Source organism: Halyomorpha halys, unplaced genomic scaffold, assembly GCF_000696795.3.
Source record: "Halyomorpha halys isolate HHAL.00 unplaced genomic scaffold, Hhal_1.1 Scaffold928.1, whole genome shotgun sequence".
In the NCBI taxonomy this organism is placed as follows: Eukaryota; Metazoa; Arthropoda; class Insecta; order Hemiptera; family Pentatomidae; genus Halyomorpha; species Halyomorpha halys.
In genome coordinates, this window is record NW_027116508.1 from 284,478 (window position 1) to 309,976 (window position 25,499).

The window sequence follows — 25,499 nt, forward strand, 5'->3', positions numbered from 1 at the left end:
GGAGAGGGAAAATATATTGTGGTTTTTGTGGGATTAAATAAAACCCACTAATTCAATGCATATTTATGTTTTAATTAAACGCTGTGTTAGTTCTTGTCAGATTAAAGTTATAAGTTACAAGGTATATTAGCTATATTAGTTAAATAACTGTGTATTAAATACAGAGGATGAAAAATATAAAATAAAACAAACAAGAATTCTTTGCACCGGGTGATTCTCACGTAACAAAACCACGAGATAAAGGTATAAGTTTTAGAAAATTTATATTACATTAAGTTTTAAAGGGTTTAGTTTTTGTGCAGTAAATAGCTTTAAAGATGTTGAACAGGATTTTTTAAATTTTTTTTAAAAATTAAGATGGCGGGCCAAATAAACGGCATTATGTGGGCTTAGATTATTCCAGAACGTCATAAAAGATTGCAACTAGATATAATTTTAAAAAACAACTCAAAATCCGGCTTTGAGGAAGTTAATTCCACTCAAAAACCTATATATCCTGTACTATCCTATGAATATATTGGTCAAAATGCTTTAGAATTTTTATTTATTTATTTATTTTTTTCATTTTTAATGATTTAGAACGCAGAATTTTCGGGCAGTGGTCAAGTAATGTTACATGATATGCATAGAATTTGAGCTTTGCTCCTTACAAAATTTTATTAACATTTACAGAACAGAGATATTCAAATTTTTCCTAGATTCCAATCAAAATACCTTCTCCGATACATATCAAAGCGTCACACATTGTCAGCTTTCCAGTTTACTAAGCATTTTTATGGTTTTCGAGACTTCATTCTTTAGAAGCACTGACAGCTCTTTCAGGTTCCAGGTAATCATTAAAGAGTACACAGCATGGAAAGGCATCGGTCTTTCCAGTTTTTGGAAGTCCTCAATTTACTTAACTCTTGTTGCATTATTAATTCATTTCATCAATCCTTAATGAAATAAAATAATAGCGGAAATAAATGTCTGGCCTAGTTGGAAGAAATAAATCCTGGATATGTGAAGGAGTTTTGCTGGACATGGAAGTGGTTTAAGTAGTTTGGAAAGGAACCAGAGTGTTTAAAATAAAAAGGAGCAGATATGGGAGTCTTTGCCTCAAGCACTTCTTTGATCTCTGGAGCGATAAATACATCAACCGCAACCTAATTTACTTGGACGCTTTCCCTTCAAACCCCCCTCTTGGCTTTTCCAAATAGATTTTTTTTTCAGTAAGAGATAAGCCGATGTGAGATATCACGACTGCCCCGGTTAAGATACCTACAATTTGAGGTACGCAGACATTTTGACTATTATCAACACACAAAATTATATCGTTTATAGGTATTTTATAATAAAAAAACGCTACACCAATTTTATGTTAATTTCATTTTACACATTCACTAAGAAGATAAGTGTAGGAATCTGAGTATTTAATGCTATCATGCATAAATTCTGTATCGAATATGGGTAATTCTTAATGAAGTCTGTCTTCAATAAAATAGTTCCTTTTGAACAGTATATATTCATAATGATGAGAAGATAGTTGATCATGGATAATATATAAGGGGAGAAGATGGTTGGGGGTTCGGTCAGAGAATAACACAGATAAGTTGAAAAAAGCTTATTTAATAGAGCTAACGTTTCGGCCAGAATTTCTAACCTTCATCAGGGCCAAGAACAAAGAACAAGATAACAAACCTATGGAATAAAAAATATACATAAAATGATTAAAATAAATAATTGTACAGAATCAAAATTAATAAAAATAAAGTAATGAAAGAAGTGAAAACTGAAACATATTTATAGGTAATTAAATATGTAAGTAAAATAATTAAGTAAATAAAAATAAAAAGTTATATAATGCAAAGAAAGAAAGAAATATGAGTATTTTAATTTAATAATAATTTAAAAGTTAAAAGAAAAAAAAAAGGAGAAAAAGAAAATATATGGAACTCATGAAATATGTAAGGACATTATTATAATAAAGGAAAAAAATATAAAGTTAAGTAAGACAAAAGAAGTGATTAGAAAATATAACAATAATAATACGTGGTGAACATAACTAATAACTCACGCTATGTTTACTGAACTATATATTCATGTTGGCTATTTTACGATTGCAATCATAGAAAACATTTCTTACTGAAAGAGATAGTAAATCAAATATTTTAGTACTGTTCCATTTTTTCATTGAAAAACATTTCAACATTAATTTCGTCCATCGTGCTCAGGTCTTGCTGAAAGCTTGGATTTTTTTTTTCTTTTTTTCCCATCGTGTTAGAACAGGCTATTGCCTACAATGATAGGATATTTCAAAACATGTACCAAAAAAAAGTCATTATCGAGGGTAGATAAAACCTTTAGAATAAAATCTGAAAACAGAGAAATAGTCACTACAGCCGGGCATTTATTAAAATCACGAAATTAAAGTTTATGGAATTGTATGCTGCTTTACAATAGGTTTTAATAATTGTTTTTGCGCAGTAAAAATCTTAAAGAACTCAATATTCTAAGTAAAAAACACGCGATCATTAGAGAATTTCCTATTTTTCGGCCTAGTTTTTGTTATTTATTTTATTTTTGTAAGATTAATATCATAATATTGTTCAGCATGAAGTTTTCTGTAAATTGATACCACACAAGATTTAGTTTTATGATTTAAAGAATCAAGATCAAGATGGCGACAAAAAAAAACAACAACAAAGTATTTTCCTGATATATTCTTGACTTTTATTTTCTAATAAGGTACCAACGACGAAGAAAATAATTCAAAGTGTTTCTTATTTGGAATTCTTCCCACTCAAAAACCTACATCTCAGATACTACAAGAGATGTACTTGAATAGGAGTCAACAGACCAGCATTTTAGTTTAATTTTTATGAAATACTGATAAAAAAAAATTATGTCAACGACTATTAGCATAGATAGATTAATCAACAATTTATTTATTTTTTTGAAAATTTATTATTTCCCAGAGCTCATCAAGATATATATTTATTTTTTTATAAGCCAGAAATATCTATAATTTTATACCCCGATGCGATACACTTGAACGGTTACTATATAAAGAACATATCAAACGGCCCATTGGTTGGGCACAATGCAAAAGCCACCCTATTATTTTTTCTCTGCGCTGCCAAAAAAAGTTAAATTTGTGGTATTCTTTTGTGTTTGACAGATGGAGGGTTTGGTACCGTCTTCTTGGCGCCAAGTCAAATGACTGGGTCCACATTATACCTGTGCCTTCTTCAACATCACCTCGTAATCCGATTAGATGAAGAGTTCCTCCTTTTTTGTCTAGCCGTTTCAGTCAAAATATCATAATTGATTATTGAGAGGTAGGTTTTAATTTCTAGGGGTCTCGAGTTTGAAAAGCCTAAAGTGATAGTTGTAATCCTACCAAATGCCTCTGACTTTAAAAATATATGCTCAAAGAGCTTCGGTAAAGAACCTCTTCTACATTGGAACATGGCACAAACAAATTTTCATTCTAGAATATTATTAATAGACCGTATGCAATTACCTTTTAGGAAGATGGTCAAAGTGTTGGTGAAGAAATGTACGAAACTATAAAAAAATAAACAGTATATAAGCAGCCAACGGTCCACCCCCTTTGCAGGGCTTCATATGAGAGCTGAGTCCAGGAAGATATCCAGTTAAAGTTCACTTCACATCTTCCAGTTTTCAGCTCTGAGAAGCCCTGCAAAGTGGGGCGAAAAATTGGAAAACAAAAATTATTTATTTACTAATAAATAGATGTTCTGTTAGTTTTGTACTTTTAATGAGTTGCACTTAGACAATCTTCCTACAATCAATTTTTTTTTTTCAACAAATGGTGAAGAAGTTATCACTCTAAATAAGATCTAATGTTAACAATGTATAAAAATACTACATACTCGTAGAGTTTGAAATTGGAATCTTAAAACTTCTGAAAAATAACTTGCAAATTAAACATTTTTTAATAATTTATTTATTTTTTTATCATAATTGCCACATCTTATTATTTACATTAAATATTTAATATTGACACTGTTTTTATATTTTTGCTTTTTTACTCCAAAGTAAAATCTCATATTTTTTATTAATTGATCAAAACCCTATTACTTTTAAACTCATTGCTCCTTTCAAAAACCATGTTTTCATCTACAAATCTGTCTAATTATTTAAAAGATGTATAATTAGTTATTATTAAACATATAAATAGAGTTATAAAATATTACAATAAATACCAAAATATGTTATATTTCTTGCATTAAATTTCAATAATTCGCCCACATTTAAAATATTCATCATGTCCTGAGCCCTAGTGTTGTCAGGTAATGAAGTAAGGACCCACCCCCATTCAAAGTGACCTTTCCCTTTCAGGATACGTTCAACATTAAGAACAAAAAATAAAATAAATGGTAGCCAAAGGAAAAAATAAAACTGAAAGAAAAGACTAAGAGAAAAAAAAATGAAGAATAATGCCTATCAGATTGAAACCTTGTAATTAAAGGAGTTAAGTTGGCTTCTGAACAATGTCGTATCAAGAAGGTTATCGCGTTTCATAGGGTTCTATCTCAATGGTCCATTCATCTCTGGCTGAAGAACAAACACATTGAACGCTTCATTAAAACATACCGAAAAACAATAAAGTAATATTCTACAGATATAAATAAATTGGTGCGAGTGGAAATGCCTCCCCTCCCAAAAAAAGCACTGTATCCCTGGTTTACCGCTATAAATGTACATCTGACAAAAACAAAAAATCCTTGAATGGGAAGTATTCCAATGATTGTACCGTTGTAAACTAGGGTTACTTCATCTCCTGGGATCTAAACAAAATTAAATATAATAAAGATAGTTGAATTTTACTGTGTCAAGTCAATTGTGTAAGCTAATTTAATTATTAAAAGAAAGTATCGATTTGTAATAATTTAAAACACTTGTAACAATCTAAATTGACTATCAGCGGATTGCCTATATAGTAATGGGTAGTAGTGATGGATACATTGATAATTAAAAATATTGATTTTTTTAATACATCCATGATTTTTGTTTTTTTATTAAATTAATTTATAAACTTTTATAAATAATATTTTCGTTTTATTATTCTCTTTTTTTATAAAGAAACCTCTACTTCCACAGTACGACCCATTATAAAAAATTAATGCAATTAATATTAAAAAGGCATTAAATATGGAATAAGTTTTAAATTTTAAAATTAATAAATATTTTAAGAACCAAGTTCAATGTATATTAAAAATTTTAAATAACTTATATGTGGTTTTCAATATATTAATTTAACAAATTTCAATATTATCTAAGTACTTTTCGACTTCAGATCCATCTTAGAAGTCGATTACATGAGACGAATTTATTTGCTCAAAGCAATTTATTCGTAGTGAGTAGGTTGTTCCCAACGAGTTTACGAATAGATTGAATCGATGTTTGTTTTTTATGAGAAATAATTTTAAAGATACTTCATTATAAAAAAGAGAATAATAAAAGTAAAATATTATTTATAAAAGTCTATAAATTAATTTATTAATAAAAAAAAACAAAAATCATGAATAAATTAAAAAAATTGATGTTTTTAATTAGGAATGTATCCGTCACTACCACCCATTACTATATAGGCAATCCGCTGATTGTCAATTTAGATTTTTACAAGTGTTAATTGATAAATAAATTTTCCCAACGAGTTTACTGTAAAAACAATAACAGAACACGCTTTAAAAAAAAGGTTAGATACATCAATAAAAACTACAGTCAACCAAAAACCACAAAGTCTACAGAAATTTTTATTTCAAACATTCGGATTTATGATCTAAGAATACACAAGCCTAGACTCGACCTTAGTTAAATTAAATAAACAAAAGGAATTATCATACTCATGCAGCCAAGGTAAATTCCTCATCGTCCCACGCGCTGCTGTTTTGCATCAGAACTTTCTTATGGGGCTGTACGGGTAATAGTCCCCACCTGCCGGCCTGCATAAGGAACTGCATACTAAAATAATATCCAACGACTCTTGACATGTGGACAGTACTGGTTGCGCCTCCCCGGCCTCTGTACTGAATAATTAAAGCTTAAATAATTTAAGTTCAGTCAAGGATTGCTGACCTATCCTTAAACAAGCTCAATAAGAACGAATTTTTGCAAATACAGTAATTAGACGAATTTTAAATCTGCTAACAATGAATAAGAGAGAGAAAAATAGGGAAACCATTTTTTTTTTAATATTTATTAATTGCTATTTACAACTGTACATTATAATACATTTAGTAAATCTGATCTAAGTTAAATTGGGGTGTTACTGGCGTGTAGAGAAACTACCCATTGGTAGCACTCTAATGACATTTTACATTAGCTGGTCTCGTAGCCATCTTCTTTTCAGGCGCCTCGGAGGATTGTCAGGAATGGAAGAAGATGCAAGATTAGAATCTAGGGGGTTTGAGTGGTTAGAGAGTTTATAATGGAAGGAGTGATATCTGGTTCGGGCTAGATCAGTTACATAGAGAACATTAAGGTCTTTATGTATGATTTTATTTGTGACAAAGTAAAGAGCATTGAGGATTTTACGAAGGATTTTGGATTGTAAGGATTGAATACGAGAGGGATTCGAAGGTTTAGTGGAGCCCCAAAGCTCAACTCCATATGTCCAGATTGGCCTTATTAAATTCATGTAGATCAGTCTTTTGTAATGTGTTGGAAGTTTAGACCGTTTCTCTAGTAAGTGCTGTAACACCATAAAATTAAATCTGAAAAGAAGTCTTGCGCAAAGAAATAAACTAAAAGTAATTATAAATTTTTAAATACATAACTTATTAAAATCTTAAATTTAAATATTGAATATAACAACATTGCTATTTGTTTATTTATGTACTTCAAATAGCTGCACTATAAAATAAAAAAGAATAAAAACATGTCTGACTTGTCAAGGCTCGAAATAGTCCAACACGAACGGTCACCATGGCAACTTTTATATCTTTAGTTGCTCCTAATTTCACGGCTCTACTTCTTTTAATGTGTCTCTACTGACCATTTGTTTCACAATGTCTCCTACTGTAGTAGCAAGAGTCTTAGTTTTGCTATCAAAAACTTAAGCGACCAATCGCTTAAATTAAATCGGGAAGAGCAGACTTCAGGTAGTTAAATCTAGCAATTTGCGTGAACCCGCCACTCCTGCCCTCCGTGGTAGCCTTACTGACCATACCGTTGAAGCATATACTTATAGCGAATATGTTATCCATGTACGACGTGTCACAATCCACAAGAGGAGATCATAACAAAAAATATATGAAGCCAATCTTAGAATGCAATCCTTCCCGACACACCCGTCCCACTAAAACCCCTTTTCAGCGACGATCCTATATCACTTTTGAAACATTTACTTAAAAGAAGCAGATAAAATTGAAAAACCGCGTGATAGAGTTATGTTATCTCACCTTGGTTGTTTAAACTATGATAGTTTTATTTATATCATTTTTACCGTTCTTTTTTTCTTTCTCGGATCAATCCATTGGGTCCCAGACTTATGTCCTGTTAAAAAAGTCATTTTTAAAAAGAGAATTTTGAAAATTTATGGCTTGTTCTGTACCATAGATTTAATTTTTAAATGCATACTTCGGGTTCCCGTTTCCAGTATATATGAAGAAATTGCGTGATTATTGGCTTATTACCCGGAATTTTACTTTGAAATTATAAATAAATGTGACGAAAGAATACAAAAACAATAATTTACAGGTTAGTCAATTTCCTTCAAAATTAATCATATAAATAAACACGACTTACACCTCCTTTTTTGGAAAATGAAGTTTCTTTGGTAACATCTTCCATATCTTCTACAGAGTAATTAATCATATAAAATCTAATTAGGTAAAATCTAATTGAGGATGTTGTAATAATGATTTTTTTTTATACGAAGCGTGAAAGGCGTGAAACGCTCAGACAGCAAACAATTGTTGACGATACGGAAAAGAGGGAGGAGGGTTTATCTAAGGTTTCCAGCCATGGAGGAGGAGTCAATTTTCTGTTTCTATTGAATTCTAACCGATGCTGCTGCAATAACGAGACAGCCAAGGTTGATGCCTTAGCTCCCTCGGCTATAAACGGCATGTTTCTTTTAAAACCCACAATAACTTGAGTGAGTGAAACTCAAATACAAATCATGATGACAGTAAGTTTTTCGATTTTCCATACAGTTTTTACGTCAATAGCCAATAATTATGTACGTTAAGTTAAAAATTAAATCATTACTACTACTTCATTTTTTTTTTTGGGGGGGGGGGGAGGAATATGAGCTGTGAAACACTTTGAAAATTCTTTACCGATTACTTTAACAGGATACTAAGCAAGTCTCGATGAATAGGTTCGGAAAGAAAACACGAATCATACAAATGAGATAAATAAAACTGTCATAGTTCAAGTTACCAAGGTGAGGGCTAGGCTGCCCGAAGAATATCTTAGTAGGCAACACCTCAGAACTATTTCTTTTTTCGAGTTAATTTGCATATGCTCCTCATGCTTTAAGATGTAAATTGAAAAGTTATAAATAAACAAAGCAAAAGCCAGGCGAGCATGTACCTGTTGTGTTAGGATTCATATATTATTTTTCAACTACTCTTCACTTATCAAATATTTTACTAGCTCCACTAACTTAGGTTTAGGAAGCGATGTAGTTTGTCACGACTAAGTTTTAAAGATCTGAACTGATTTACAAGAACAAAAATGTTCGATAAATGCAGCAATAAACTATTTTAAGGTCGTTAAAACTATATATCTCGTTCTCGCGAAGTTTTCGATGAAATGTTTTGGATTGTTAGGTTAAGAAAGACAGTGCAAGAACTCTATAACTTTTTTTACAAACAAATTCGGCTAAAGTAACATAATAATTACTTATCCGCCACACCCAGATGAGTTCATTCGAACCCAGGCCCGGGAGATAGTTACAGTGTTTTACCGACTGAGTTATCCTGCAGTTGATGAATAGTTTATTTTGTATTGCAGATTGCAGGAATATAAGGGTACAAAACTGTAAAATAAAAAATTTATTGGTACCCAACGTTTCGCCCCATTTCATATCAGTGCTGAGGAGGCCTGGATATTTAAAAGTGACACTTTTAAATCTTCAGGCTCTGCGGATGGCCGACTTTCACGATATTGTTGGTTTAACATTCTAACTAAATAGTGAGTAAGTAACATCGGGTCACAGTGATAAATACAGTGTATTTTACTTGTGAGGTACGGATTTGTTAATCAAATAAAACTTTTTTCTTTTAAAGAATAGGAAAATGCAAATCAAAGACTGTACATGGAGACATATATCTAAATATGAAGTTTAAACGAAAAATATCAGATTTATGCTAATTTTCAAATTATTAAAAAATTAAATTCATTGTTTTGTTTTTTTTAAATATCAAAATACATTAGTTATAAAAATGTTCATTAAAAGTATCGAAACTCATTTTGATGAGGTTTATCTTATAGCACCTTCCTATTGAACAAGATTTATTATTTAGTTAGATATAAATTTTGTTTATCAACCTTTTAGTATTTTTTGATAGATTTTTGCGTCACTCGCCAAAAACTTCTGAAATTCTTTTTTTCATAGTTTATTCGACCTCGACTTAAAAAAAATAAACTATAACTAAAGAGTTATTAATCTTTTCAATGACGATCGGTCTCCACCAACCAGCACTCCATCAATGGAAGGTAAGTTTCCGGCTACTGATCAAATCCTAGAATAATTAATCACGAGATGAAGTATCAGAGGAAGAACTACGATTATATTGTAGTGGGATCTTTCATCAATCATTGCTAATGGTTATACCGAAACAGGAATCGAAGTTTGATAAATCCGATTAGTTTGAACATCTGATAACGGACAAGCAATTTACATCTGTGGACTCTTAGCCTAAGCGTGATGGGAAAAGAAAGATGTAGGCATGCTGATTGAGACTAAAAAAACTTTCGAAATTATGTATGATTAATATTAGGAGAACGCAGTGAGTGCAGCATTCTAAAAAAAATCAATTTCTGAATCAGAGATATTAATCTAACCTCTAAAATAAAGGGATAGTAAAATTTTTTAAAAAAAGTGTAGTTCGAGGTATTTAACAGTAAATACCAAAAATTCGGAATACAGCCAGCTCATTCACAGAGACAGTTTTCAGAAATTCCAGCAACTGTCACTACCACTCTCAACTGTATACTGTTTGCCTGTCTGTATACTAATTGCCATCAATAATAATACATTAGTAAAAAAAGGGGTACTTCTCTGTATAAATATAGTATTTTTTTTTACAATAAATACGCAAAAAGACTATAGCGGTCCACTCACATACACAGTGACAGTTTTCATTAATTTCAGTATCTTTTGTAATACATTATGATATGAGTTCCGATCATGACAGTACTAACTGTCGTGACAGCACTGCCACATAAGGTCTAGTGTTACAGTTGCCATTGAACTGCTGTAACGTTAACTTTGCTTTGACAGTGGGCTTTCGCACCTTATCGACTATAATCGGGGCTGGGTGGAACACCTTGTTATGTAATATTATCATAATGAGGTGTAGATAGTTGACTGTAGATTACTGATTGGAGAAGTTGGTCGGGGGGGGGGGGTGCGGTCAGTAAAGAACAACATAAATAAACAAAAAAAAAATTATTTATGCCGACGTTTCGACCTGAGTTTTCAGTTCTCCATTGGGGAGTTAAGCGGAGAAGGCAGGCTATAACTGTTTAAAGAGCTAAAACTGCCGAAACGTTGGCATAGATAAATTTTTTTTTTTGTTTATTTATGTTGTTCTTTGTTGACCACTCTCCCCCCCAACCAACTTCTCCAATCAGTAATATTATCATGTTGACAGTAATAGTGACCGAAATAATTATTTTCTCACTGACATTCAACAAGTTGATAGGTTCATTAAGACGCTGCCACACTAAAAGTAAAACAATGACCACCGTGTAAACGAGCATCAAAGCAATAAAGCTTGATTACGAGTTTAAATCGCACATATACCTAATTTAATCGTTTGATCACCTGGAAAAAATAGTACGTATGAATAATTAATATTAATTGTATAATATACATTATACTGTTATCTAAATTATCCTAATATTTTTATAGTATATTATACATTTAATATATATTAATTGTATAATATATATTAAATGTATAATATACTATAAAAATATTAGTATAATTTACATAATAGTATATGAATGTAGATAGCCCACATCCTATGACAAATTTTTAGGGGAAAAAAAATAATAAATTGTGTAGTGAATGTGCGACTATAGTAATTATAATAAAAAATGGAAAAACTATCACGGAAAAGCGTCCAAAAGATGCAGAAAAGAAAGCATCCAACCAACGTGATAAGGTCGTTCTGAGGACGGACTCAATGCCCCTTATTATTAAACAAAAAACCTTAATTCTTGCTAGTAATACAATAACACCAAAGTGTCGAAGGGACTGATTTTAAACCATTCCTCATTAACTGCATCCAAGATAGACAGCTCTGTGTTCCAATCCTGTTCTTCGTTCAGCTAATAGTAGCAATTATTAATTTTAATTGATGCGGAAAACTTTAACCAAACGTATTATATCCAAACCAACTAATTTTCTGTCAAAAGGAAATTAAATATGTTAAAGCGGAATTCGAAAATTATTCCTTAAACAAGGTTACATCACTCCGATCAGAAATAGTATTGCCATCGATTTTAAGACAAACACGGAAGTCCAACTCCAAGAAGCTTATCTCAGGGTGTTTATACAGCTAGGACTGTAAGATTATTAGATAAGGAACCAGGTTGGACAATTTCTTTTATAATACAATACAGAATGACAATACAAATAGCAAAGGTAATAAGAGTCCCAAGCTTTACCGAGACGGAACTGGAAGGATAATGCAGCAAAAGTTCAAGGTTCATAAAACCATAAAATATAAATTATTATTTTTTATTTCAATTGATCAATAATAACCTTCTGAAACTGTCCATATACAGAAATGTGACATTTACATTATAATTAGATTATATTGTGAATTTAAAGGTTAAAAGAGACAATAGGTAAATCAGAGGAAGTGTATTCGTTTTTTCTTATAAATTGCTTATTATTTATTTATAAGCAAACGTACACTCTTAACTGTAGGTTATGTATTATTTTTTTTATTTACATATGAAAATTAGTTTTATCCATTTTTTATTTATAAGTAACTCAGCTAATAATAAAATTATTCACTAAAAATCAAAAACAGAAAATGTTGGTTCATAACCAAAGTAATATTGATTCTACCAGTTCCAAAATAAAATATTAATTTTATATGCTGGAATAATAATAATAATAATAATAATAACAATGAAGGCCTAACAAATACGAAGGTTCGATGCCAATACCACTAATCGTTCTCTACCTTCCAGTCATGCCCCTCCAAACCCAATTATACTAAATCAATTTTAACGCAATCCTCCCATCTACGTTTCGGTCTACTCGTCAGACGTTAACTCGTCGATTCAGTGTTGGTTAACATTTTAGGAATCCGCTCGTTACTAAGCCCTACAACCTTACACGCCTATCATAAACACCGCAATGTTATAACTTGAATTATATTAACCAGGTGTAGTTTTCTTAAATAGTCCCGTAGTTTTTTTTTCCCTTTTTCAGTACCAATTTTTTACGTAATACATTATTTTCGAAAACCTTAAGGCGCTGTTCATTCCTTATTGTAAGAGGCCACATCATGCACCCATAAAGAACAGTGGGAAGGATAATAGTTTTGTAAATTCTAATTTTTAAATTTTGGATAGGAGGCGCTACCTAAGCAGTTTCGAAATTGAACATTGACAAGCATTTCCCGCCTTCAAACTCATTTTTATTTCCATATCAATTATTCCATATCTGTTCAAAGGTTTTTCCTCCTATATCTATATCACCGAAATGGCTCGCGTCTCAACTGCTAACCATATTTTTTTTTTATCCATATTTATTTCAAGATCTAGTTCCTTACTGTTTACTTCCGCGGTTGTATTACGTTCTATAGTTTCCTTGTCCTCTACCAATTATACTAAATTATCATACCCAAGCAACGGTATTTTATTACCCAAAGTTAAACCCTTTTCAGTATTCATCACACTTTTAATGACGAATTCTAGTGCTAGATTAAATAAGATAGTTGATAAAGAATTGCCTTGTGTTAAACCCTACTGGACCTCGAATTTTTCAAAATAATGATTACAGATTCCTACCTTATTACACGTTTCGGTCATGCACATCCGTTACAAGATTTACTAACTTCTTTGGTATTCCCTGTTCATCAGAATATTATACAACTTCTGGCAGTCAATAGACTTTTTTTCAGGAATATAAAATATCATTACCATGCTGTTTGAGGCTTCTAAATTACAAGCAAGGGTTTTCAATAACTGAAAGAATTTCCTTTTCAAAGTAAAAATAGAAATATTTTCCCTTTTTACCATTATAGTACAAGATTTAATATAATTAATTTTATAATCAAAACAAAACAATGTCAAAAGTAATACAGATCAACTTCAAATTTTATTTGTTACAAGTGCATTTTAATTAATAATTTTGAATGTACAAATATCTTAACCATCGTCCACGCCTGTCGCTAATAGTTCATTTTAGATTTTTTTTCCTAGTCTGAAAGTATTAAACAAGTAAATTGGTGGCTGTCGTAACTCAATTTATTAAATACATTATAATGATATATAAATTCAATATAAAAATATATAAACATGTTTATATTATAAAATTACATCAAGTATATGCTTCTCTATAATTTTCGAGGGAAATTTTTTTAGAATATTTAAGCTCTAAGAGAAAAAGGAGAAAAATCAGCTCAACCACAAGAGAAATTGAAAAATAAATATTGCAGAAACCGTTCACCGATTATTATTACTTTAAAGGGATTGTAATAGCTGTATTATTTATTTATTTATCAAGACTGTATTTAAAGAAATGTAAAGAATCTATTTATTTTTTTTCTGAAAATAAAATAAATACTATGAAAATACGATTGAAACTAAGATCAAGGATCAATTAACGGAGAACGAATTGCTATTGACTTTAAAAAACAATTTGTTTTAATCTTTTGCCTTTCGTAGAAAACAAAGTAAATAAAATAGTTCATTGACCTAGATGTTGAATTGATATATTTTACAAAAATATAATGAGAAAATTATGTTAATCATCTTTTTATGTAAGGAAACAAAATAGCTGGCTACATTTTAGCTTTAGTTGAATTTATTAACTATAATCTCGGTTTCTTTATCTATTTTTCTGGATCCCATCCCCATTTAAATGTTGTAGAACATTTTAAAGCTAAAAATATTTTATTCTTGTTAAGAGCCCTATAGTTACTCTTATTAATTTAAACCTAATTTTTATTTAACAGAAGGTTCTAGGAGAAATAAAAAAACAACTTTCGAAACGAGTATCACTTAGGAAATCTATGATAGCTAGTCCTCGGTTCTCAAGTGGACCTACAAAGGGCCACCGAGATAACAACAGCAATTCCTCCACAAGGAATGTTCGGACAGAAAGAGCCCGAACAAACAAACTGGAAGAGAAAATATAGTGCTGTCTTGATTACAATGTAGCCTTGTGTTGGTAAACTGTTGGCTTGCCTAAGTACAAACAGTCGGGACCTGCTCATCCCACCACGTGTACCATCCGCTTTGTAAATAACTGCGCTCAGCGTGAGTGTGTCAGTGTATTTGTGTGCGTGTATGAGTCTACGTGTCAGTGATGTAAATTTTAACACGGCTCCTTGGGACGGTGTCTGTTATCTGATCTGATACAAACACCTCTTACAATCTCTATCATTCGTCTCTTGGTACCCATCGTTTAAGGATAAGTACCCTACCACCGCCGGTAATGATTCAATCGTCATGAGATTTATTATTATCAGATAAGCATGAGGGTAATGTTTTTTCGAAAGTGCGCGATGTAAGCCCGTCTAAGTGCGCACTAAATTAAGAGATTAGGTGCGATGTCTTTTTAAATTGCGTTTAGTGGGATGTGTGATCCATGTAATTACCATTAGGCAATACAACGCCAAGATAAATAATTATATGTGTAAATCATTCACCGCATTATTTCAAATCATAAAGAATATGGTCGGTGTGCGATTAAAAAATATTTAATAGTTTATTTAAAAAATTTATGAGTTTTTAACTATTTGTTTTTTCTTCTAACCACACCCCAACAATCTTCGTTATAACCTAATAGTGAATTAAGAATCGAGTTAAGGTTAAGCAGTAATTGTTTCATAAAATTCAAGATATGTGAATTGGAAAACATACCTTAGGAATTAATTCAATCATAACGACAAATGTTTACACTAAGGTCGGCAAAGGTGTCACCTTAGTAACCTCAAAACTGCCGCGGCGCCGGTTCTATTCCGGTCTAGACAAATAGACTTTTATTTTGTGGCGCAATGAAAATTCAACCTCCTCACTCTGGTTAGAATAGAGCAGTGACCTGTAGGATAACCTTCCCTTCTTTTATGTCAGATGGGGAAGAGGTTAAAAATATATATAAATCATAAAGAGATCATTAGATTGACTAATAAAGATATTTCTACAAATGCAATGAAAGCTATGCAATATAAGGTGGGAAGCCGTTGATCACAATAAAAAAAAACACTGTATTACTTCACTTGAAGGTCTTCCAAAATTAATTAATCTCAATATTTTCGGTCAGATACAGTTTTATTGCCTGAACTATTTATTTAATTTGTTTATAGATTATTTTTTAATAAAAGACTATGAAACACTGAGACACTGTCCCCTACATAAAATATTGGGGGACGGGGACCAGAAACTGCCTTGTCCCCCTCCAATTCTCCTTCCGGTGCTGGCGCCCGTTGATACAAAGGTTGTTTGTTATGTTAGCCAATCTGAAAATATGCATTGTAGTTTACACAATAAGTTTAAACGGACTTTTATTTTAACATCTTATCTATATTAAAAAACTAAAAAAGAATTAAATGATATGAGTTAATTCTCTAACGAGTGATCTCAGAAGCTATTATCAAAGACTAGTTAATTATAACAGATTTGCTAATTAAAATAAAACTAATGAGCACAACAAAACCAATAAATAACATAAAAATTTCACAAATTCGACAACAATGTAAGTAATTGGAACACATTTGAATGTTCCGCAAGCAATTGTAACGAGGCAACCAGGTATCAGCGTTCGGTTGAATGATTAAAAATTAATTGCCACCTCCAAAACAATTAACATTTCCTTTAAGCTGTTTTATATTTTATACTTATAGGTTTAAGTTCATCTGATATTTTAGATTACTTTAAATAATTAATATTTGAATGCTTTATGTAATCTCTCTCTCTCTCTCTCTCTCTCTCTCTCTCTCTCTCTCTCTCTCTCTCTCTCTCTCTCTCTCTCTCTCTCTCTCTCCCACACACACCCACACACTCACTCACTCACTCTTTCTCTATCTCTCTCTTTTCTGTGTCGAAACGAATAATTAAGTTTATAAATACTCATGTGAATTTTAAAACGTGAAAAAATCATTTAACGCATACGATAAAAATTTTTTAGTGAAATTTATGGTTTCTGATACCATTAAACTGCGCTATTCAAATGTTATTCATTTAGCGTATAACGTTGGTATTCATGTGAATAATTGCTAATGTTATTTAAAACTAATTTTCCATTATCTGCCGTGACATCATTCAATGATAAATTAATCGTTTCATCTTGAAATATACTAAATTACGAAAGATATCTATAATAAAGATTTACTTATTCACGGCACGTCACGACAGCTTTCGGATTCGTTACGTGATGAAGCAACCGCTCACGAGCTGAAACAGCAGCTGATGATGATTTTGAGAGACGTAAGATTTCGAAACTTCTGAATGGATTGACCTCTGCTGGCAGTCGAAATTGAAGAAATTAATACATACATAATTTATGAAACTAATTAAGAATATTAATCATAAAAACGATAAGAAATCTGAAGAAAAACGTGTGTATTAGGCATAACTACAGGGAAAAAACCGTTAGAAGAGAACCCTTTTTTTTATATATATATAACGAAATTGACTACAATAATAAACAAAACAAGGAATCTGTGGCATGGTTTATCCGAAAATAATAATTCCCTTATCACAAGATTTTGACCTTCTGACCCTTACATTCATATTCACAAATCTACCTTATTTCAAAACTCCTAAATTTCTCACTCAACCTTCCAATTAAAATCCAGAATGCCACTGCCTCTTACGTGCATTTAAAACCCTCATATTCCAACCTCTTTAAAATTCAGTCATAGGCTAACTGGTCATGTATTATGTAATTAGACATTGATTTTAATACTTAGGTTTTTTAGGAATATCAACGAATTTTGTTTTGTTTCTTCAGTTCAAACGATTTCATATTTACGAAAGTAAAATATTTCATTTATTTTGCATATTACCAAATTCGCATTTTAAATAAACATTTTTTATACATCATCAGGACAATGCTAGGCTAAAGTGACATCTGGAAATTTCTGAGAAAATTGTTTGAACTATGGTTAAAAATTTAATTCATTATTTAGTATTTTAATATGATGTCATAAATATATGGTTGGAGGGATGGTCATGTTGAAGTGGGTTGTTTATTAGTAAGGTATCAGACTACTATCACCTAGGACCCGGATTTGAATCAGGCTGTGGCAGAAAATTCTTATTTGTTACCAGTAGCCTGAGTCAACCCTGTGGGTTCAGGAGCCCTCCGGCGTCCACCTACCCTCATAAAGTGGGTACCCTTAATTCGGTAAAAACCTGGTGGTCGAGCGAGATTCTGACCAAATCACTTCCTTCCACAATCGTTGGTCCACTGTAATGCCTTATTAAGTACTGAAATCCTGATCCCGCATCCCATGCAGTACAGATGTACAGATTTAATTTCATATAAATAGTTAGATTTATATATGATAGTCATTCCAAAGTGAATAGCGACCTATACGAAATAAAAAAAAAAAACATGATAACAAAATTTGCAGACACATGAGTTAGGCTTAGTAGCAATGATTATTTTTATTTATTGGAATAATTGTTGTAACAATATATGCATATATATACTTTTTTTTCCGTCAATTTCTTTTTCTCTACTTTTGCTTAGATTGTATAACTTTCTTCTCTTATTTGTTTATATTTCTTATACTTTGCAGACTTACAACTGATTTTTTTTTTACCATAATAAGTCTTTTTGGCTAGAAATACATTTTTTTTTTTCTGCACCTCTGTTTTCTTTTTTTCAAAGTGAAATTCATTAAATAATCAGCCCTATTACTTATATAATTTTGTTCTACAAAGTTTCTAATTTTAAAAGCAATAATAACCGGGGTTATATGAATATGAAATCCTGTCTGAGAGCGCCATCTAAAATAGACTTGTACAATTATAGAATTCTATCAGCTTAAAATTAAATACTCGCCCCTGTCCGTTTAAAACGAAATTTGTAGGCAGCTTCAAATTAGAGGTCTAATTTGTTTAGATCAGAACGAAGAAGGAAGAGTGGAAGGATGAGCTTGTAATAATCAGGACTTGAATAAATGAATGACTGTAGTGTAGAGTACCAAAAAACATTTGGACAGGGTCCAAAACGACCTTTAACAAAGCAAAATACTCAGACAGCTGGGACGTCACCAACGGAAATAATATTTTACGGATTGATGTAAGTTCTAGTGAACATGGAGCATTTAATAGAATCCATAAATCATAACTTCAAACAAATTCAACACGCTAACAGCTTGCAGTCCTAATGCATTTATTGAAATGTACCTTCTTTTTTTTACAACTAAGACCAACTGTTTTTTTTTTTTTTTTTTTAAATCAACTTTCAAAACATATATTACTATCTTTATTTTTAGAAATAAACCGTTTTCGTCATTTAAAAAGTATTAATTAGTCGATTTTATAAAAAAAAATCTGACAATTTTAAAACTAAGGAACGACAAAAAAAAAGTGATAAATTTCAGTAAAACCTTTTTATGTTAAACTTCCACCTATTTTTACATCTCCTTTTCCCCAAGAAAATAAATAAACGACTGTTAAAATAAAAAAAAATCTTTATTGAATAAAATTTAATATACCAATGATTATATATATACATACACATATAAAGTCAATTAGGTAAAATAAAAATCAATTAAACAAGAATTTAATGAGAATAAGAAAGCTTTCAGAATCATAAAACACATTTTGATATTAATATCTAATGTCCTTGAAGGAGTTGATACTTACGTGATTGAACACAATTTTTACGTCCTTGAAAAAGGACTAATAATAATATTATTATTTAAATTCCAGGTACAGTTTTTAATAGTCTCATTTTTATTAATTTTGTTTTAAATAATTTTTGACTCAATATAATTAATTATATGATTCTTTCTGAAAATAAATAAATAAATATCTCAGCTATAAATAAAAATAACATGACGAAATGAGCAAAAAAACAACGGAAAAAAGTTCCGACGAGGATGGGATTCGAACCCACGCGTGCAGAGCACATTGGATTAGCAGTCCAACGCCTTAACCACTCGGCCACCTCGTCCTCGACCTTCGGGAACTCTTCAACAGGAACACTGTCAAAAATTATATATTAATTAAAATTTACTAGTTGTTTAAATATAAAATAACTAAAACCCTTATATTCGAAAGCTACCGCTTGCTCTTTCTAGACGTATATCCTGATCTAAACTAATGAATTAAAGCCACATTACATAAAAATTGAATAAATATATTTTTAAGGTTAGATTTCTTTCTTATTTAATTTACCTTTAAAGAGTTATTTCTATTAATCATTTTACTAGTTTATTGATCTAAGGGATGATTCACTAAATGTAATAATAATATTATTTAGCTATCTGTGGATTAATGCTGCAAATATAATAGCAATTGTTTTAATTTTACAAATTTAAATGTAAATTGTATAAATGAAATTTAAAAAAAAATCAACCAACGTAATCAGGTATGTTTTTTTTAATACGAAATAATAAGAGAGGTTAACTGTAGTAGATACTGGAGCCATGATTAATTTTGAATTATAAATAAAATATTCTGATTAAATCAGAGCTGTGTAACCTTAAAGAAAAAAGTCATAAATCAGTTAGGTACATAATTTTCAATATTTCAACTTTACTAATCGATAAAGACAAAAATGTTCAATGAAATGTCCGCCGTAATAAGAGGTTTTACTATTCAAGATAACGTAGAATAAAAAAAATTAAATTAACTAAAAATCGCATGGACTACAGGACCGATTTTTTGACACTCGGCACATAAGTCACAGTTCACAAAGGATGATCCACAAAACTATAAGTTAACATCCTACAAAATAACTATTGTCATCTGACCATCTAAGCTAATAACAAAGTATTATTAATAATTCCAAATATTTTTTCTTTTTTTTACGTTGGGATATATAACTAAATAATTTGGAAATGATAAACCCTGATGTATTTGATAAATGATAAACGTCTGTGTTTTTCATAAATTTCCATGAGACTTAAACAATTTAAAATTTTGTAACATAGAATTATTTAAAGATATTACAAATTATATATTAATATATTATAATTTAATATATTTTGTCATAAAATCATGAGTTCTAAAAGTATATTGTATACCATTCTGTGCGAATAGAGCAAAAAGTAAAAGAAAGTAAAAGTATTTAATTTAATATTATTGTGAATTTTTTCGTAAGTCAAAAAGTAAGCCAAATCATTTGGTTGAATAGTAACGTTAAAATGAAATAAAATAATGAATTTCTTATTCCTACCACAACTTCAATTCTGTCCTTGAATGAATATATTTAATAGAATGAATAGTTTCTAAGTACATTATATTTTATAATTAACAAGAAAATGGATAAGAGTTGTGGTCAAGAAAAACAAAAATAGTTCAATGAATCTTGACTGTCATGATAGATGGAGGTGTACACTAATATAAAAATATCTGCAATATTTGAATTTAATATTTTTATTATAAAATGTGAATTGTTGTGATCGTAGATACAATATGAGAAAATGATAGGAGAGGGGGGACGGTCTGTATTATTAGACCCAATAAATAAGTTATTTTATTTGTGCTTCAAGCCTTCAATGGGGCTGAAGACAAAAATATTTTTTATTTATTAATTTACACCACCACTTTTCATAGTATGCCTGATGAAGACCTGTAAGATGGGTCGAAACGTTGGACATTAATAAATAGTTCAAAACTACTTTCGTTTTTAATGACCACAACCATAACCATTTTTAAATTCATATGAGTTTAATCAGCTATTTACAATACTAATAATAATAAAGGCTTAACGAATCATAAGGTTCGATGCCGATATCACTAATTGTTTCATCGAAAAATAATTTTATGCTACCATTCCTTTGTTTTATGCATTAAAAACCTTAGCGATATAGACCTAACCTATTAGCCATATTAACATCTGATGACCACCATAAATAAAATAATAACAACACAGGTCCGAAGGTTCTGTCCCAACCAATCGCTCTCTACCTACATCTTACCAGTGACGACCCTCCAAACTCAATTCTACTAAATCAGATTTAACGCAATCCTCTAATCTATGTTTCGGTCTACCGCTCGGACGTTAACCAGTCGGTTTAGTGTTTATTAACATTTTAGGGATCTGCTCGTTACCAAGTCCTACATCCTTACACGCCCATCATATACGCCACAACGCTATAATTTCCCTTAATTCAGCATTGTGTATCTTTCTTCAGACTCCCGCTATTTCATCATTTTTACGCTCTAATATTTTATTTCCCAAAACTTTAAGGCGTTTTTAATCCCTCAGAGTAAGAGGCTACTTCTCGCATCCATAAAGAACAGTGGAAACGGTAGTAGTTTTTAAAATTCTAATTTTTAAGTTTTTAGATGGATAACGAGCTAAGCAGTTTATTTTATTAAAAAAACAAGTATTTTCTCCCTTCAACCTCGCTTTTATTTCCTCATCAACTTTGTTTTTTCTAGTTACCGTAGAACCTAAATACTTAAACCTATCTACCAGTTCAAATGTATGCTTTTTACAATATATTTCATAAATCATGTATTCTCTGAAGAAAACGAATAGGTATGGTAGCGGACATTTCAACTAAGTAAATAACATAATTAGAACTATTTTATTTTTTATTTTTCGAAGTTAAATTGAGTTTATCAAAATTTAATACATCACATCTGGGTATAGCAATTAATTTATGATATATCAAATAACAACTCACTTAGTTAAATTATTAGTTCTTCTTCCAATGTTTTGGGCGTATTAGTAAGGTGTGGTGTTTTTCAAATTTTTTTTCAGATTCCTAAAACTATTTAAAATTAACTTTTTTTTCTGGATTTTTAATTATACCTCACGAAAGTTGAATAAAGTGTGATTTAATTTTAATATAATTAACAAATACCAAAGATAGGACTAATAGGAAATGTGGCTGTGTTCCAAGTAATAACATAGGACGAGATTCGGTTACAAAGTCGGGACGGCAATCCTCTCCCATGATCATTCACATCCGACTATATGAACTGCAATATTCAAGAGTTATTTGGTACTCATTATGTTTTCCTGCTAAATAGTTAGATATGATGTCAGAGGACCTTACTAGCGTCATCTTCTTACCCGTGGTATTAACATATCTGATAAAACAGGTATAGAGTCTGAGTTTAAGTCGTTATAGAACTATCTCAATTTTTTTTTTTCGTACATCACGTCCTGATACCACAGAAAAAAAAATCATTAAAAGATTATAAATGTCCTCTTCCAGACATCCGCCATTCATTACAAGTTGGAAATGTATTCTGTTGGCTAAAACATTTACAAATTATATCGTACCGGGTCATAAGCTTTTTTCGTCACTGCAACCTTCCTTCTTGAACTAAGATTATCTCGCGACACTCTTATCAAGCTAAAAAAAATAATAATGTTAGCACAATTATCCTTAGAGAGGTTAAATATGTAAGAAAAGAAGAAAGAACGCTAGTAAGTAAATGCTGGAATGCATTGTATATTTGCTACTTTAATTTAAATTAAAAAAAAAATGCATTTTCTTGTCTACCTCGAGCATTCGCTTGTGTCATCTCTGACATTCGCTTGGGGCACCCCAGGATGCCACGGCACCGGTGTCATATCGAAATATAGATGATAATATTTTAAACCAATATTATGCCTCTGTAGATATCAAAATTGGGGAAATGTAAATTTCATGATTTAAATTTTGAATATCGTCTATGAACCTCAAAGATGCTGTAAGTAAAACTTTTATAGGTTTAAGTTTTAAAAAAAAATCAGAAATTATATCTAGTAATTCCTCATTCCCATTGATTATTTGTATATATATATATTTTTTTTTTGGCATCACTTTCTAGTTTAGACATCCAACAATGTTTCTTATAACAAATCTCAAGGGTTTGAAAAAAAATCCTTACATCTGGGGATAAAGTTATATTGATCGATATCGATATAAGAGTAGTTGAAGAAACGTTCACATCTTCAGCATAGGTATACTAGTTAATGACTCATTTTATATATTTATTTTATTATATAATTTTTATATAACTTATTTTATGGAATTCAGCCTAGTTAAAATGATTAAGATATGTTTAAGAAATAATAAAAAAAAAAAAAAAACATATTGAATTATATAAACAGCCTTATTTGAAAAAAAAACTAGAAAAATGTCTAATCGTACTTATATCGAGTTGTAAATCATTGCAATTATTTAAAATGAAATGGCATATAAAAATACTTATATAAATTTAAGCAATGGGCTATGTTGCCCTAATGCATAATGTTCGAAACAAGTAAACCCAGTTCAAATATATAGACAACGTTTTTTGTAAGGTAAGTAACAATAATTGAAGAAACTTACAACTGTAGGAGGAGCTTTGTGGAAGGACTCGCAAAGATTCATATCCGTACATACCCGCTATATTAGTTTCTCTGAGCTCGATACACAGAAAATGCGTTACCAAATTTTACCAAATTTGGACTAAGGCTCAAACTCCAAATTTATAAAAGTATTTTGAGACCAGCACTTCTATATGGTGCTCCACTCTTCATCCATCTCAGAGAAGGGACACAGCGCCATCTACAACGCTTCCAGGATACAGTGTTGCGGAAGATTGTGCGGCCAACATCGCTGAAGAAGATAAAGACAGATCAACTACATGAGCTCTTCGAACTACCAACTGTGCCTGAGTTCATCCAACGCAGGCACATAATGTTTTTCGAATCTCACTTTGACAGCACCAAAGAAATCCACTGTTCAGGATCCTTACACCAGCGCCCCCTCCGGTGCGTTGGTGACAAACCAGATAAAAACTCAGAAATAACGTGCCAGCACACGTATTTAGGGAATAAGTTTTTTAATGTTTAGTTTAAATTTCAAAACCAATGTGTGTCTCAGCACATTATTAAATTCAAAGAACGCCCACTACAACTAAAATACAAGTCAAAAACTCCTTAAAATGTAGGCCACTGAAGAAGAAGGAAACAGTACAGCACCAGAATATATATTCATGCTAAAAACCATAAATGAAATTTAGAAATAGGGGTTATATGGGGGGAAAAAAACATAGAGGTTACACAAGCTAAAATTTAAAACTATAACTCAGTAACTTTTAGAGAAATTTAAATTCGTTTTAGATCGAGGTTTATTTGTATGCTCTATTCGTTATATAAAGGTATATTTTTCATTTAATAGTATGGAAAATTCAAGAAGAAGAAATATAACAATATTAGAGAGCTTGTCAAATTGATGTTCGTTAAATCTAGGTTCCACTACGAAACGATTCGTTAAGTGATCCTTATCAACTTATAAAACCAAGAACCGTTATGGGCTTAGTGCTAAAGTGTTTTTTTTTGTTTTATGATTTAACATATCTCCTTACTATGGTACATTAAAAAATTTATTCTATCGCATCTTCATAGGCTCTAGATTTCTTCTTAAACTTCTATAAAACTCACTCCACAGGTTGAGTCATTAATCAGTTAGATAAGAACAGATCATGATAATAGATAAAAACGGAACATTTCACGTTTAAAGGGTTTTCAATTTAGTGTTATCTATCCGTAAGTGATCTCATAAAGATTAAAGGTGTTCCTAAGCTTCACTCCTACACGGTTAGCTTTCCCCGTTAGGTATATTTAAGGCTACTTAAGGGAGATAGAAACTGATAACTGTTATCTTTGGTAAGAGAATAAATCGGTACTCACCAGACCGTGGCAGAGGCTGAGGGACACGATAGAGTCTGGGTCGCCCACTACCTTCCCTGTGTACATGCACCCCTGGGCATTCACTGAGGGCTCTTCAACGCGTGTCATGTTGTCCCATACGTGCACCACCTGAGAACACAGAGTATTCTTCAATATAAAATTACATTAATATATACATATATATATTAACGTAATAACCTAACATTTGTTTTACTCATATTCCTTTTAAGGAATATAAAAAACCATTGTTATGATCTTTGCT

General features: G+C 31.0%; 1 protein-coding gene and 1 non-coding gene across 6 annotated transcripts in view; both read right to left on the reverse strand.

Moving 5' to 3' along the window:
- The window catches only part of AdamTS-A (ADAM metallopeptidase with thrombospondin type 1 motif A), a 500,044-nt gene that overhangs the window by 133,643 nt on the left and 340,902 nt on the right, over positions 1 to 25,499 (reverse strand). For all 5 annotated transcript variants that reach the window (XM_014430963.2, XM_014430964.2, XM_014430962.2 and 2 more), the window contains exon 4: positions 25,238 to 25,366. In XM_014430963.2, the coding sequence (XP_014286449.1) occupies positions 25,238 to 25,366 (129 nt within the window). The remainder of the gene's footprint in view (positions 1 to 25,237; positions 25,367 to 25,499) is intronic.
- Positions 19,483 to 19,564, reverse strand: TRNAS-GCU (transfer RNA serine (anticodon GCU)). Its single transcript has one exon. It is a non-coding gene; the product is annotated as a tRNA-Ser (tRNA).